This window comes from Harpia harpyja, chromosome 8 (genome assembly GCF_026419915.1).
Source record: "Harpia harpyja isolate bHarHar1 chromosome 8, bHarHar1 primary haplotype, whole genome shotgun sequence".
NCBI classification, from domain to species: Eukaryota; Metazoa; Chordata; class Aves; order Accipitriformes; family Accipitridae; genus Harpia; species Harpia harpyja.
The window spans coordinates 44,356,625-44,374,047 of record NC_068947.1 but is presented as its reverse complement, the minus strand read 5'-3'; the positions used below and the strand labels follow the sequence as shown (position 1 = coordinate 44,374,047).

The following is a 17,423-nucleotide window of genomic DNA, read 5'->3' as shown; positions in this document are numbered from 1 at the left end:
ATGGGCAACACTGACTGGGAAAGGAAGAGCAAAGCCCTCTAAAAAAAACCAAACAAAAACCAAATCACATACACAAACGCTTTTCAGATTGTTCACCTACTCTGTTTTTGGAAAAACTTGCGAAAGATTTAGGCACTTCACTTTAATCTCCCACACCTACCTTGACACATTTCTGTACTTCTGTGAGGTATTTTATAAATGACGCACTACATACAGGAAGGTTTGGTCAACACACTGACATTGTACTGAAAACCATTTTGATATTCTCCTCAGTAAAATATTCCATGACACACTCGGCATGCATGTGTGTATCAATACAGCCTGCGTTCTTACCCCACAAGGGAATGGAATACCTGACCCTGGCACTGCTGCAAACAAGCAAGGCAGGAGTTCAGCTGACAGAAGTACAACTTTCTTATGTTCGAGCCTCAGCAAGATGTGAAAAACAGCCAGGCAGGTCACAGCTGTGTTCGGGACATCCAGTCCCATGCCCACTTAGACCAGACTGGAATTCTAGGCAACCCGTTCAAATTAGTGCACACAGAATTACTGCAGCATGAATTACATTTTCCAGTAATAACTTTTTAGTTTCTCATTAGCACTAAACAAAGCTGTTCAATGCCCAACTGATGATTTACTGCACTTTAAATCAACCTTGCTAGTTTGAACATAACACTTCATGCCTCTCTGCAAACTCAAATTTGTGGTTGGGTTTAAATATGTAATACCAACTGTGCATAATCTGTTGGAATGTTTTAAACAGGAGAGAGGCTGTTTACTACCTAATAGAACCCAAGTCATAACCTTTTAATAAGTCATTGTTCATCTTCAAAAACTTCTCGACCCTCTTCTGCCTGCAAAGCCGGCAGGTAGTCCCTTTCCATCACCCACCCCAGCAGCAGGCACTGAATCCACTGGCAGGAAAAAGAAACAGACAAAGGAATTGTCAAGGTTTGCTACAGAAACAGGCATAAGGAATTACCATCTTTGACTGGTAGATCTTCTTGCTGCCCTGTCCTTCCATCTAAGAATGAGTCTACAAATTGGCAGTGATCTTCTCCATGGCCCCTCTGGTCTCCTATGTTGTAAAATTTTCCTGAAAGCAAAGAAGCACCAAAGTTGAAAATCCGTACCCAGTTTAGTCAGGGCTATTTCCAAAAACTACCAGAGGCAATGGGCTGTGCTCTTCGCTCTGTGGGGAAGCCAAGGTGAATGCTATGATTCTTTTCCTCTCAGCATCTATAGCTGTAATTTGAACATTATGTGCATACTCCAAGTACAGTGCTCATGGCTGTAGACAAAAGTGCCCCATTCCTGGCCAAAATCTATGCCTGAATGTAATTTTTCTCCTCCCTACATTTCATACAGTAAGTGAAATTCTGTTATTACCTAGAACCTCATCCTGATTGTATCAAAAATGAGTTAAGTTTTATTGGTGATTTGAATGGAAGGGAGGTTTGGTTCCCTGTCAGGAAGCCTCCAGTACCTTCAAAGATGTTTTTTATAGACCACCTCATAACACAGCCAAGGCCTGTTATATAAATCATCATATTTTTACAACATGTATGTGCAAGTGATATCCTTTAACAAACAGATGACCTCGGTATAGTAACTGCTTATCCAGAGCGTGAAGTGTGCCCATGTATTTATTTGCAGGATTGCTTAACAGGACACTTGACTGCAACGGAGTAGAAAACAAGGTCTCAAGTGCTCCATGCGGCATGTGCTGACAGTACCGGCTGTGCTTATCCTGTTTAACAAGAGGACTCGCAGTGACGGAGTTTTGACAGAGATGTTTTTACTTACTGATTTGAATTGCAAGACATTAGGAAAATTCAGTTCAGAAGATGGAGGAAAGCATGCTACATTCTCTCCCCAAGCCTTGGCAGGAAACATTTTCAGATAAACTTACCGTTTTTTTTCTAAACTCCTTTCACAGCACTTGTTCTTAATATGTTCAACCTTTGGTTGTGAGGTTGAAAGGAAAGGTGAGAGCATTTTGAAATAGGCTCAGTACTCGGGTATAAGCTAAGCAGAAAGTCCAGTTACTCATTAGATGTTGGGTGTCCTGTAGCCTTGAATCTGTGCCAGTCTGGCCATTTGAGAGATGGTGAGGTGGCTTATAATACTGTTCCCTAAAGTGCAATTAATAAAAGAGCAGCCTACCAATAAACTGTCTCATATTTTTGTGATCTGATCAATACTTTGCCAGAAATTCTCACCTCCAGTTGACAGTCTCTGTGCATGCAGTTCTTCTCTAGCTTTAGAAAATTATTTATTACTATCTAGTTTTGGCTGCAGGCATGTTTTTTCCATAGGAGAACTGGTCAGAGGGAGTTCCTCTCAGCCATTTTTTGGTCTGAAATTAAGAACATTCAGGCTGCCCAAAACGGCATTTTTTTTTTTCCATGGCTGTTGAAGGTCACACTTAGAATTTATTTTTTTCCTCCCCTCAATAAATACTTTTTTTTAGGTGGCCTGCTTTTCTGGAATGCCTACAGTGACTGCTCTGGAGGACTGTTAAATGAGGTCAGCAGTAGATGCTGGTTTATAGAACAGTCCTGGCATGTGTAACGTAGATCAGTTTTTCTTCATGAGAGACAGAATAAAACAGATATTTTTATGGCTAACACAAGAACAGTAACTTTCAGTTACATACATATTCTTCTGGCCCACAGCGTAACCTATGCATAATTCAAACAATTGCTATACATAAATTAGCAGCATTCTCAGTGACTATTAAATTCTTACTGCCCAATTCATTCCATAATAAAGGAACACACTTAAAAACATTCAGCTAACAAATGACTAGATTAATCTTTCTCTTTTGGGGATAGCAATTCTAGCATAAAGTAAATTATTTTTTGTTTCCAGTGTTCCCATATGGGTGGTCTTAAGAAAGTTAGATACCATCTTTGTTTTATACATTGTGAATTCTGCAACACTAGAAGTATAAATTCATGCTAAAAACCAGCACGCAAAGATATGGTTGTTGGCTACCTTATACAACAGCATTTGTACAATGCACCCAAATTTCAAGATCATTATGCTGCTTAAACAGCAAAGCTGTGGAAGATATTTTCAGTGTAAGGTGGAACTCAGACCTCAGCGCAGCCCTTCGCTACTGGCACACATTGCCCAGCTGGCTGGTGCTAGCAGATACACTTCCGCTGGCCTCGGGGGCACGATGAGACAAGGTGTGACAGTGAAACACATCAGAGCACAGTTTGACTTCAATTTGGAAACTTTCTCACTCGCATATAGAGGCCTGTGCCATGGCAGTCTCACTTAGGAAAACGGGGGAAAAGCAGCTTTCCTTCTACATAAATATTTCAGTTCTTTCAAATATTGTGACAACTGGTCAGCACTGGGTGTAACAATTCAAGTGCAAGAACCAGGCTTAGGAAGTATAATGAATACAACGTGGCTACCATCATCTTTCTGCAGGGAAGTTAAATCACGGCCGTTCCAACAAGAACAAAAACAATCTAATGAAAATAGGAAAATGGGCTCCTGATATATTAAACTTTTCTACTCAGATTGAAGTAGCTTTCACTGCACTGTTAATTCACTTGATTTAGGGCTGAAGTCTAGTCCTGCTAGATTAGCACTGCTATTTCCTCGACTGGCTGGTTTTGTGATACACTATGCCTCATCGCCAGTGTTTGTCATTTGATCACAGCTGGTTAGTACAGCAACAGTTGAATGAATGATACCTCTGTTCAAAACAGTCTCTTTTATTCACGTAATTGCCAAGATATTATTTACGTATGAGGTATTGTACTTACTATTAACGACAGGGCTTTCCTTCCTTGTCTGCTCATGGGAGAATGGTGCCGGGTGCAAGGCCGGGCAGCTTAAAATTATATCGGCACGGGCTGCCCTACACTCCTCTACTCTTTCCTTTCCATGTTCCTACATACAGAGAGACCAGAGCCCTGCTGCTCCTGTGACGTGCTGAGCTCTGAGATGGGGCATCTCTGGGTTATAAGAGTTGATTCTTTCAGCCACAGTTTCTCCTAGTTAATTCAATCCAATGTGATGAACGTACTGCCTAACTTGCACTCAAAAGACATTTCCCATACACAGTTGTTTTACACTCTTTGTGCTCTGGATGCCATACTAATACCTTTGTAATAGAGTTGACCGTGCAGCTCTGATAAAAGACGTCATACAGAAGAAAGCCAGGAGCTTGGGACAGATTATAAGATATTAACGTGTTTCTAAATATAGCTTGTACAATCTACAGGAGACACAAAGTTCTGCTTAACTATCAACTAACTGAAAAACACCTTTTACAGGCTGTTTCCCCAGCTTACACACAGCATGTGTCACTTGATTCAGGTCTTAAATACATCACACTCTAGTGACCTTAAGACTGAACAAAACTTGAGAAGATAAGGCCAGGAGGCTGCTGTTAGTAATAAAACATAATATAAGAAAAAGAAGGGGAAGAAAAAGAGATTATAAGCAAAAATGGGTAATTTGAAAACAAAACAAAAATGTCACAGCAGGTGAGTAAAACCTGTTGACTAGAGTTGAAATCACATATTTATAAGCCTCACAGTAATGAAGTAACCAGCTGTTTACCAAATGGGATGGGAATGACTGAGTCTAATCCTGGTCTAAAATTAGGTCCTAATCCTCTAATTAAGAACTATTCCAGGCTACCCTTTAAATACAAATTTGGCATCTTTAAATATATGCTATTCACTGGCAGAGACCTGATCTTTATCAATTTTCAGTATGACCCCCAGGATACTAACAGATATTTAAAATCAGATGATCACCACAGAGGAGTAACTCGAGTCTGAAAATTCAGTATCAAACACATCAATGATTACTGAGCACAAGCAGATTACTGTTTATGATTAATCTGTCTATGGACTAGATTAAACATACCTGATCACACTTCAGCAGAGCTCATCTTGTTAAACCTCTCGGTTCTGGAACCATGTTATCTTTAGGAGTGTATAATGTGGACAACACTGATTTGAATGTCTCTTACCTGTAAGTGAATCACTGAGGTATATCTTGTATCTCAACGAATTACACAGCTGCACACCTACGAACTTCTTATACCAAGTCCTTTTTACGTATTGTTTCCCTTTGCATTCTGAATAGGAGTCTGAATTGAATGGGATTTCAGTCCAGATAGCATCCTTTCCCACTGCAGGAGAGGAAGAAAGAGGCTGAAGTATGATGCTGCATACAGAATTATGGGCAACAAGTATGTTCAAATAGATAGAATTAGAAACCTTGATGGAGCAGAACGTACCATGGCACCAGTCACCTGCATTTTGAACATGAAAGATATTTCAGGGAAGCACCAAAGGGTGCAAATATGATTGATACAGTGAACTGCTTCTGCTCTCTGTGTGTGGTGCCAGTTTGGAATAAGCTCATTCTAGGACCTTGTTAGGGGGACAATGTCTGTGTGTTGGCAAAACTCTCATTTACAAAGCATGTGATACAGTCACTGTTTTTCAGTGGGTTCAAGCCAGGACAGTCTGCAGCAAACTGTATGTGGTTTAACAAAAATACACATAAAAATTAAGTGTCATGAACTATGTGGAAAGAAATGGTGTCTCAGTGTTCGTCAAAATGATGTCCATTACAAATGCAAAAAGCAGCCCAATTTGCTTGAGTGAGCCCAGCTGTTCTTCAGAAGCTCAGTCCACCTCCCACCGAAGACAGCAAGAGTCTTGTAAGTGGCCTAAAGCGGAGCAGGATCAAGCCTTCAGAAGCAGAAAATTTTTCTAAAACACAATGGCGGATAAATAGTATCCTCTGAGTTGTGCTCTGTTAACTCACTTAAGAAGTGTGGAGTAGCTTATTCATTTTACAGAGCTTTCTTTCACTTTAATGACAAGGCTGAGAAAATATGAGGCTGTCCTTGGCTCATTTGTGTACATTGGTTTGAAGCCATCCCAGCTGCCATGGGAGCACGACATCACATTGATTGCGTTCCGCTCAGGTAAACAATCAGCCTGGCATGAATTCCTTACCAGGGGTATGGGTGGAAGGAGTGAAATCGTGTGTGAACGCTCCGATTCCATAACTCATTTAATTGGTGCAGTACAGCCACCCCCCTTGTAAAATTACGCTATCTCATTTCTGAAAAAAATCCTGATCAGAAGACACTATACTATACATAAAAGGCTTACCTGAAATTGGCTCACTCACTCTTGGGTCCGCTGGGGGAAGAAAACAAACATTCAATCAGACATTGTAAAATGAACTTTCCCAATATTTCAATGGAAAAGCATTGGTAAGTGATTTTCTACAGTTGACATAAGCTGTAATTTGTGAAACAGAAAGAGTTTTGGAAGCAATGTTCACTTCTGTATTAAATTAAAAGAAAAGAAATATATTGCTTATGTGAAACTACAGTATCAACGAGCTTTTAAAAATTTTACTTATGGGACAATACCAGTCAAACACAGTTCTAGTAAAAACAAGAGTTTAAACCTGTAATCAGCAAAACCCAATTCCACTGCATCTTTTTTAAAATTTCAATTTCAAAACTTAAATAATAAAAAGGACCCCTCTGTGATACCTGCCACACAAAACTTGGCTATGAAAGCCCAAAAGCGAGAAATGGAGGTGTGCAATTAAGAAAAAATAAAACTGACCGCTTAATGTGTCCAAGCTAAATAGGAGACAGAACATAAGCCTTGTCATTCATGAAAACTGCACTTGGCATAAACATTTTTTCAGTTTTAACAATCTAGGATTACAAAGAGTGTATTCACAGTTTTTAAATATGTGTGGCATAGTCTGAACTCCTCCCTGACTAATCCCTTGCTCAGCCAAAACTCTAATCCATCAGTGACAGCACTAGATGAGGATTATGATATTATTACACCTGGCTCAAAACGGAGATTGAAAAAGTCCTTTTAAAAAGGCTAAATCCATTTTGTGTTTTATAGGGTCCTTAAGTACTATCAAGCAATAAACACTTCTACACAAAAGATAGTATCTTGCTTGTATAAAGTCAACAAGTCAGCTACAGTTAGCCTCATGGGGAACTGCAATAGGGAAAGCAAAGACGCTCTCTGATTCTCACTTCTGAGTCAGATAGGACTTAACTTGGGAACCAACCAATGGTCAAAATAGGCTTGTATACACCTCTAACAGTTTCACAGGAGAGTAAACAGGATGGAAGAGGACATGCTGGGACATCGACTTTTCCCAACTGCTATTTCTCAATGCTTATTTCAGCCAAAAGACATCACTATTATACAGCAGCCTTATTGAACAGGTAGCAAAAGTGCCTATAAACACATCAGCCCAAAGAAAAACCTTATGTTCCCCATCCAGAAGTCATTAATGACTTTGATAGATACAAAAAGGTCAGGAACATTAATCTTAAATGACTAAGCCTTCTCTAAGGATGAAGTTAATTTCTTCATAATGAACACCAGACAAACTCTCTGTGCTCCTGTTTTTTCCTCCTGCCATCTGGCCACCTTACATCCTCACATGATACAGCCCTGATCTCACGCTGATCTTCCACGCACTACTGTAACATGGTCAGTAATAAAAAGCCAATCTGGAGACAGTAAAGAGCAAGACCAAATGCGCAAAATGAAGCAAGACAGCCTTTCATATATCCCACAAACATGGATACTAGAGCTACTGTAAATGATGGTCGGACCTTTGGAAGTTCTTACCTGATTCAGTATTGAATGCCACAACATTGCTACTTGGACCTTCACCAAGAGGGTTTCTAGGTTTCACGTGGAATTCATAACTGGGGAATAAAATAGAAGAGATTAAAATTTTGCAAACCAAGCATTGTTTCAGAGTCTGGAGCAAGCCAACTGCCAACACACACCTTGGTGCTACTCACCTCCTGGAGAAGAACAAAAAGGCCTCATTTCTTGCTCTGAAAACAGAGACATTCCTTGTCCTAACTGCATAAGGCCTCTCTGAACACGTAATTTACCAGTCCTTTTGATAATTCTTTGCACACGTACTATTAATGTTCGATTTAATGCACCACTGGTTTAAGTCTGTCTCCTCTCACACACGCAGTTTCAGTTCTGGCAAAGGGAGCAGTTCAGGTGAGGTCAGAAGCAACCTCATAAGCGGAGATTGAGCTATTTATTTGCACATTTTTCATTCATAAGAACACAAACCCCCAATTCAACGCTTCTCAGGCCCACCAGCAGTGACAGACAGGGCCAGTGGTGAAACACAGGGCATGTCTTCCAGGACAGGAGCTCAGCCAAGGCAAAGATCCAATTGCTTGAATATATGTTAATAGTAAATATATGAAGTAATGAAAAGATACTGTGCAGCATCTCTTTCTTATCTTTTCATAGTAATGTCGCACAACACCAGCCTGTACTGTAGTTATCTCATGATCTCTTTTCATCCCAGCTGTGTTGGGAACCAAACATAGCGCTATGAAAACGGAACAAGGTTGAAGAAAAAAATCCAAGCCAGGCTCCTCTGCTTAAGACTCTCCCACCCCTCAATACTTGATGGACAGGCAAGACAAGGTGGTTTCTAACTCTGCAGCTCAGCTGAAACTTATACTTTCAATTAGAAGCTCTAGGTAAACAGCTATTGAAAGATAGTTGCAAACCTAAAAATGTTACACAGAGGACACCAGACAGATGAGGCAGGAGAAGGAGTTACAAGGGTGGACACTGGACACAGCTAAGATCTTATATCAAGGGCAGAGCTAGGAACAGATTCTGTATTTCCTTCCTCCCAGCACACACTATCCCGGCAAGCTGCTTCTCGGCTCTCCTGGTTCCAGGCTGGCAGCACCTGGGAATTTCTCACTGCTCAGCAACAGCTCAGTGCCTCCCCATAGGACCTGCAGGCCCTCCATGCCAAAGCACCCTGATGAGTATAGCATGTATACAGTCAACAGCACCCTCTTCATGCCTTCCCCATGAGCTGTAAGCAATAATCTGTCCCACGCATGCCACCTACAGAGAGACTTCTCATATGCTTTGAGTGCATACATGGTGAATCTCCTAACACAGAGCCTTTTTTCATCAGTGAGAGAGATCCACAGCACACAATTCAAAAGGACTGTAGGCCTGGAAGACAGGCCCTAACTTAGAGACTAAACACAGAGCAAAATGAGAATCCCAGAAGTGGGCAACTAAACATCCAGCTCTTGACTCGTGAAGGATCACTTACCAATGATAATTTGGTAGCTCATGACTATAACATAGCATTGTAATGTATTGCTGAAATTGTTTCCAAACAGCAATTTTCTAAAGAAAAAAAAAATACCACTCTCTGCACGGTTGGAAATTTGTAAACTCCATTTGCAAGTCCCTACAAGAGACAAAATAATTCAATCCAAACTTTGGATTACCTCTCATTGCTTCTTGGCTCCTGCAAAACCTGAACAGCTCACTAATTAACCTCACTGGACTAATCATGCAGTACCAAGCAACTGTTTTCCATCCACAGTACTTCTAAGACAATATTTAACTTCAAAATTGCTTACATAAGCAATTGCCTTTATTTCTAGCGTTTTCTTTTTAAGGGAAATACAAAGATTGGTATGCTGAACAGATGCATTGTGGATAATTCATGGATATTTCTAAGTGAAACATGGGCTTGTTTTGAGCTTTAGAAAGTCTGTTTCGAGTAATAGTAACATTTATTCAAACATGCTGCAAGACCATTTTGAGCAACTCATATTACCCTACTGTAGGAAGGAGACATTAAGTAAATAATAAATTAAACAATAAGTTCTAGATACAAAATCTTCTTCGTGATCAACTTCAAATTGTTTAAACAAATACATGCTTTTAAAAATTGGATCTGAGCAGGTAATATCCACATTGGTCATGTAGCAGAGTAACTTTTTTGGTCAAGAAGTATTCTCCTCTGGTAGGAAAGGTCCTTATCCAGAGAACTATAGTAGACCAGTTGGAGATTCCTTCTGAAGAATCACTGAAGCATAAATAAAGATTTGCTAATTCACTGGGTGTTTTAAAGTAATAGCTAGAAGATACATTTCGGACAACATACAAATTAATGCATGCCTAGAGATAAAAGACTCCGAAGAAGTTTTCCTGCTTCCTTCACAGCAGGAACACCTTATCTAGAGTTATTATTGTAATTTTGATCATTGAGAGCTCAACATGGCATGTTCTACTGCTTTACTGGGAGTTCATGATTTGACCTTATGGACGACAGTAATCTGTTTATGTCCCTTTGTATGAAATCAAAAGGGAAATATGAAGAACACTCCCTAGGATTCCTAACCTAGAGTTTTTTGATTCCATAGGATTGGCTACAAGGAAAGAACAAAAACTGAGCAGGTGAAATGCTCTTATGGAACGGGACTCGGCAGCCACAGGGACTTGGAAAGTAATGACGCAGGCCAAGTGTGAGCTAAAGATAAAGATCTACAGTCAGCATATCTGGATCTCACCTGAATACATAAGGGTTTCACAGATTCTGCAAGCTGGATTTACATGCCTCTGTCAGGCAGAAAATCACAAGCTAGGCAACGGTGGAGGATTTTGAAACAAATTTAAGCATTTTGCTGATTTTTGTACAAATACATTGTCCTCAGAGCTGATATGCCCTACTTTGAGTTGCATCAGGCAAGATTTTTCATAGAAAACAGTCCTGTTCCCCCCGAAATTAAGTCGATAAACTTGGACCCATCAATTCTCTAACTCCATAAAAAGACCAAAACAAGAACTGAAGACTAAATATTTTCCAAGCAGTGTTTTTCAAACTGTGGTCTACGGACCGCTAGGATCTCTGCAAAAAATCAAACCACAGTTGGGAAAATTATGGCAAGATTGAAATAACTAAAATCTACACATGGAGATTTCAGCTTATGTAAACATATAAACAAAATTGGAGAAAAGGAAAATAATAAAGAAATGTCCAAAGTTTAGCTTAGTCAATTAGGGGAGCCTCCTATTAATAATGTTAACGAGCAAATTTTTTAAATTAAAATGTATACAATTCTATAGTTTTATGGTAGGTGTTTTTACAGGTGCCCAAGCATCACAGGCTCCTTTCCTCTGCTAAATTACATCCTGAAACAACAGCAGTGGCTGCAACAGTACAAGAACAACCACCACCCACTTTTGGAGATGAAGAGAAGTGACTAGTTGACTGAAAACTGAAAGGGAGAGAAAGGAAAAGTTAGACTGAGCTCACCATTTGGTAGAGTTTACAGATCAAACTGTAATTTTAAAGCCATGATGTGGGTCTCTTCATAGAAAACCATTTAAAGTCTCCCTTTTTCTGCGTCAGGCGAAAGATGGGAAATGGTGAAAAAAGGCCACTTGCTGCAGTCTTGTGCACTTCTGTACAAACCACAAGGGGGGCGGGGGGAGGGGGGAATGCTTAGAGGGTCAAGAAAGTATGTAGGATAAAGTTAACACAAGGAAATAGGAAAGCTATATAATGATTATCCCATGTCTACCTCTCAGCTAGACTTATTCATGAGGAACTGCAGTCTATATTCCATCTTTATATCTGTGTGCCTATGATGCCAAAACCCTAATATATGCAGTAATCTAACATGTGTCACACCTCTAACATCTATAAGATTGCTATCCTACAAACTTTGGAGACTAGGCCTCCCAAATCCTCCCAAACTGCAGAAGACAATAAAAGCCCTTGTGCAGATTAAATGGACTTGACTTACAGTAATTACTGTGCAGAGCATATTTTTCCACCATAGGAAATCGCTATTCCACATGGAACGTTGGCAGACACAGCTGCTCCTGCATTTTTCAAATCATGCAAAAAGAGAAGACCAAAGATTGCAGAACTGAAAATAGGTGAAGAGAGATTTTCACCATAATAGGAGGACTGGAGCAGCTGAGTACAGCCCTGGGACTGGTCAATTGCTGGGGACATGCTGGTGGTTAGATGACAATCATGCAGGACTGTCTCAACATATAGAGCTGCTCCATCTCTGCAGAGTGTGCTTGGATAGCAGTATGACCAGACATAGCAAATAAAGCTAGGTTTAAGAGAAGGGAACAAAAAAAGAAAGAAAAAAAGTGCTGGGCTTGTTTGAGAAGTCTTTCTCCTAATCAAGTTGGAAGAAGGGCTGAGAGAAATGGGAAATGCTTACCCATGAACCCTGACATCAACAGCAATTTCGTACAAAAATCTGTTATTTTTGTAATACAGAGTACATAAAACCCCAGCATTTTTCTGCCACTTTCTGCATTGCAACTTTCACTGTAGTTCTCATTTCTTGACCCTTGCTGTTAACAAAAGGTAAGCTCTCTGCATTGGTAGATTTTTTTTCTGGTATGTGATTAGCACATTTTGGATGCTAACTGCAATACAAAACAATACTAGATAATGGTAATAACAGCATGAGCAGGCAGGTATGAATTATTGTGTATAAGTGCACAAAAAACTTATTCAGTAGAGGGTTGAAGACTTACTTGGTATGGCCTTTGAGTAAATTATAGTAACATTCTCTTTTTTTGTTTCATACCTTTTGTAAGACATATGAAAAAACTTTTGAAGGAAATCATCTACACACATTATAATAACTGATCTAGTTGAAGATGTCCCTGCTCATTGCAGGGGGGTTGGACTAGATGACCTTTAAAGGTCCCTTCCAACCCAAACCATTCTGTGATTCTATGATTCTTTGATAAAAACAGTTTGGTACATGCATATATCCTAGACATTTCACGTTTACTTCACCGTTTTGGTTGCGGGTTTTTTTTGTTGTTTTTGGGGGGGGGCCTTGGATTTTTTTTTTTTTTAACATTTCCTGTTATTTATATTCCTCAAGAGACCTCATAGCTGGAAATATACTTTGCCTGGGGACACAATGTAACCCAGAAGTCCAAAAGACACCACTCAAAATGTTTTTAAAAAGGAGAGAAGTATATTTGAAATCACCAAACTACTTAACCCGGCAAAGGATCAATACCTAAAGAGACGTTTTACAAAGCTGTGGAATGCAAGCATCACAGGCTTTTTGTTTCTTATTAATACTTTTTTTCTATTAAAAATCTACACCAGCAGGCTGGCGGGACACATCCTTTAATGGCTACCTGAACCTCCCCAGAGCTATCAGGCACATCTCTGACTGCAGTCTTAATAATTTTCTTTGCTACCTTCCAATTACTGCCAACAGAAACATGCATGAGAACTGTTTTCAACAATATTCAGACTCTTTTTTGAAGGCTTGTATAGAAATTAGTGCTGCAATGTTTCCTGGACACTAGTGGTATGTGCTATGAACTTAATTGCCCTTAAACAAACCACCAGAATGAAAGAGGAAACGTACACCTAATTAAAAAAATAATATTTCAAGATAGGGCAGGGATACAGAAATAAGAACTACATATTTTGGCAGAGAAGCCAGCAGAAATAGCAGAAAAAGTCAAAATGATACCATATCAGACGACTGAAACACTTAAAAAAATAAATCAATTTTAAGGAGTTAGGAAACTCCAAACATAGTAAAAAAAAACCCCCTAAAATTCCTTTGGAAATAGGAAAATAGAATTGGAAGCAAAAAAATAACAACATCTGCATTTAATATTCTAGGCTAGGAAAGGTCCATGAAAAAACTGCAGGTCAATGAAACCGATTTTAACAAAGGGGAAGATGCAGATAAGCAACATCATTACTACACAGGAGACAGAATGAAGAAAACAAAAACTACAGTAAGCCCATTTCTATGTCAGACTTCTTAAAGTTTATTACAAACAAGCACCTCAAGGAGGGAAATACTGAAAATTGTGGATAATGACCTTACCTTGACTCACACATGGGAGATCTTGCTTGACCATTATCATAGCAGAAGTTACTGCAATACTTTCTTTTTAAGGGCAGTTTCTAACATAAAACTAAGAATAGGTGAAGAGCACAACGTCCTGGGTATGCCAATGAAACTAGGAGTTCCAGTGTGAGCAGCCTTATAATGAAATGCAAAACCAAGGGCCCTGTATGACAAGTTAGATGGAATATTACAGGTCTCACTCCTCAAATGACTGCTTGGAAGCTAGACTGTAATTGCTTTGACCAAAATGATCAGTCTTGTAGTTTAGGTTTGACTGTTTTCCAAGTGGAATGAACGGTACATTTCTCAAAAAAACCCTGTGTGGTACATTTCTCAAAAAAAACCTGTGACAGTTTTCTCAGTATAAAAATTGCAGAATTTCCATGTGGAGAATGAAAAATTAAATTGACAGGTTAGTTCATACTAGTGCATCCCTTTCTCTCATATTTCTTTGCTAAGAAATGCATGATACTTACATTAATATACAAAACCACCTCGACCTGCATTAAAGAAAATGGGCGAAATTGAGATTTACAAGATCAGAAACTACCCTTAAGGTACAAGCACACAATAATTTAGGTTGGAAGGCACCTATGAAGGTCATCTGGTCCAGGCCCCTTTTGACAACAGGGCTGACTTAAAAGCTGCATTAGGTTGCTCGGGGTCGATCAACAACCACAGTAATTACACTCACTGCCTGAACAGAGTAAAAACTGAGTAGCTCAGTACTTGCTTCAGACTAACTAGAAAAAAGAAGGATGAATAGAATTTGGCTATTTCACTCATTTAACAGGTGAAGGACTAATTGAAGGATAAAGACAGCAAAAACTGCAGAAAATTTTGTGTGTGTTTAAGGGTGATACTGAAAAGAGGGCTGAGTGAAATGTGACCTGGATCTACTCTAAAATTCTTGGAAATAATGCAAAGGGTAACAAAAGCTAACTACAGTACAAAGTTGTAATCAACAGTTGTGTATATGTGATTATTAGATCACAGAAGCACATCTATAATAGAAACATTTAAGTAGAAGACATTCATAAAACAAGAGAAAGTTTTCTTCTTCAGGCACCAGTTATATCCAATTAACTATCTGTATAAGAAGGATATATATAGTTATCTAGCTCACATAGCACAACCATACCACATGCTTTGAGAGATTTCAGGTAAAAGTTACAATCAAAAGCAAAATATCTCATGAAATGAAACAGAATTGTAGACTGGACCCAGACAGCAGCTTAGTGCCAGGATCAGTAGCAGTTTCAAGAACTCTGACCAACCAAATAATGGATATCAACATTTGAACTTTCCAGGTTACTTAAACTGTCAGAAACTTTCTAAGATGTGATAGTGAAATACTGCAAGCACCGTATTTGGCAGTTCTCCAGGTGAAAAAGAGGCCAATGTACTCGTCCTATAAGGCAAAATCCTTTAAATGAATGTGATGTTGTCAACTGTCAGGCATGCCTTACTGCGAGAGAATGGCATGGATACAATGTGCCTCTTCTTGGGCAGAAAACATAGCGATCTCAGTGCTCCAACAAAATCACACTGTACAGGAGCCTTTAGAACCCTTTTTCAAAAAAAAAAAAAAAACCAACCCAACCAAGCAGTTGTGTTAGAAAGCAGCTGACTGTGCCCAACATTTACTTAAAGGGCGCATGTCCTCACAGTTAGACAGATTTTCAAATCACTATTTTACTTTCATCTCAAGAGTCTTTATGTCTTGCAATCAATTCACCAAGAACAAATAAAGCTGGCATACGTAAGACAAGAGATATGATAAACTGCTATAATACATATAACTTTATTTGTTCAAAAGTAACCCTCACAAGTTGTTGTACGCCTGTGAAAGTCCATTTTCATTTCCATGTTATCATGGTATGAGTCTGTTAAAACCAAACACTTGACAACATCAGAACTCCTTTTCTTTTTCAGCCAGTGCATTTTTTTCTGGTTCTAGTCACTTTTCAGACAGCTAAATGGACGCACAGAATACTACATGACAATCCTCTGATTCAGAGAAATTTGCATCGCATTTAACTTCTGTGTTTGTATTTACTGGCAGTTGTAGTCACACATGCAATTTTTCATGAGAGACTATAAGAGCCTCTCATTGCAGCCTCCCTAACACTGTCCAAATTTCTTAAATATTCGAAGTCTGGCCATTAGCTCCTAATCTGTAAAAGCTGCCTTGTCAAAAGGCCAGCTCAAAGGAAGATGGGTGTCTGGCTTACTGCAGAGCTTCCCAGAGGTGTAGCAGTATGACATATTTGAAAAGAATGTAGAAGAGAAAAGCAAACAAACAGCATGATCTGGCAGGCTCAGATGCACCCAGTTTTTCCCTGCTGCTTTTTCTCCCCCTTCATACTGAAGAGTTGTTTGTTTTGCTTCCCTCCTGCTGGATGTGGGCGATTAACTCTTTAGCTTCTGGGCCAGGCACTAACATATCCTACCTGGTTTACCTCAACAGGATGATAGACCTTGGGCAACGTGACTGCAGACCATCTTTGTCATGTACTGCTCCTCAAGAGCATACACTTGGAGAATTACAGGCTTGAACCGTCCTGCTGCTATAGGACCTTTCTGGTTTAAATTTACCCATGGAGGCTGAGATACCACATTCACAAACATTTTTATTCCTTTTGGAAAGTCTTTGTTCAGGTCTGTCTGGTTTAGCTCTGTCCTGAATTGTCTTCAGCTTTGGATGCACTGAACCTTCAGAGCAGCACAGGGGATTCACAGAGCCTCACTGATGGCTTCAGGAAAACTGGAAAAAATAGACTCTCAAATTCAGCTTGTCAGCTTCTCCAAAGCATTTCAAGGCCAAGAGGTTCTTCCCCAGTTAATCCTCCTCCTGCTACTGAGCATCTCTCTTTCCATATAGTTGCTGGTAGTTTTGTAAATGTTGATCATTTGAGAGAGGGATTTCTTTTTCTGTTCCAAGTTTCTTTTCCAGCTCCACCTCTTCTACAGCTCTTTTCTTTAAGGCTAGTTATGGAAAGTCTGCTTCCCAGTCTTAATGTATTACCTGATGAATTTGCAGACATTTCAGGGACTCTGTTAATTAATTTACTGAGCTGTGTTTTGTTGTCTCTCTTCTTCCTATATTCAGTCAGTTTTGTCCACAGGTCCATTTTCTTCATCTAGTGAGCATTCAGCTCCTGACAAACAGGAGACTTTTATTATGGACATAGGCCATTCCTTGCAACACTGATACTGCCTACATGATGCCAGCTGTCTTAATCACTTTCTTATTTTCCCTGAATTTAGTGCGCCAACAAGCCTGTATTCAAATGGTAACAGTAACAATTTCTTCTGCTTCTGCCAAAGCTCTCAAGGTATCCTCAAAATTAGGAAATACACATTTTGAAATGGGAGTTTAATTGAACAGAGCCACTCTGAGAAGGACTTTACATCCTTTAAATCCTATGAGACTCGAGGGACATGCACCACTGCAATTTATATCACAGGTTTTCAATTTTGGGCAATGGCCTCCTGAATCCAGAAAGACTTTCACTGTCTTTCCCTTTTGAGGTTGGGGGCGGGGGGGGGGGATAATAGCCACCACCCCACCAGGGAAAAGTTATCCCTTTATGTCTTAAATCAGCCTCCACCAGTCAGTACTGATCTCAAATCTAGCTTCTTTTAACAA

General features: G+C 39.5%; 1 protein-coding gene across 2 annotated transcripts in view; it reads right to left on the bottom strand.

Annotated features, from left to right (window-relative positions):
• ABI3BP (ABI family member 3 binding protein) overlaps positions 1-17,423 on the bottom strand; it is a 171,726-nt gene that overhangs the window by 2,570 nt on the left and 151,733 nt on the right. For both annotated transcript variants that reach the window (XM_052793998.1, XM_052793999.1), the window contains 4 exons: positions 7,677-7,756; positions 6,168-6,197; positions 5,009-5,170; positions 983-1,096 (listed from right to left, as the gene is read on the bottom strand). In XM_052793998.1, the coding sequence (XP_052649958.1) occupies positions 983-1,096; positions 5,009-5,170; positions 6,168-6,197; positions 7,677-7,756 (386 nt within the window). The remainder of the gene's footprint in view (positions 1-982; positions 1,097-5,008; positions 5,171-6,167; positions 6,198-7,676; positions 7,757-17,423) is intronic.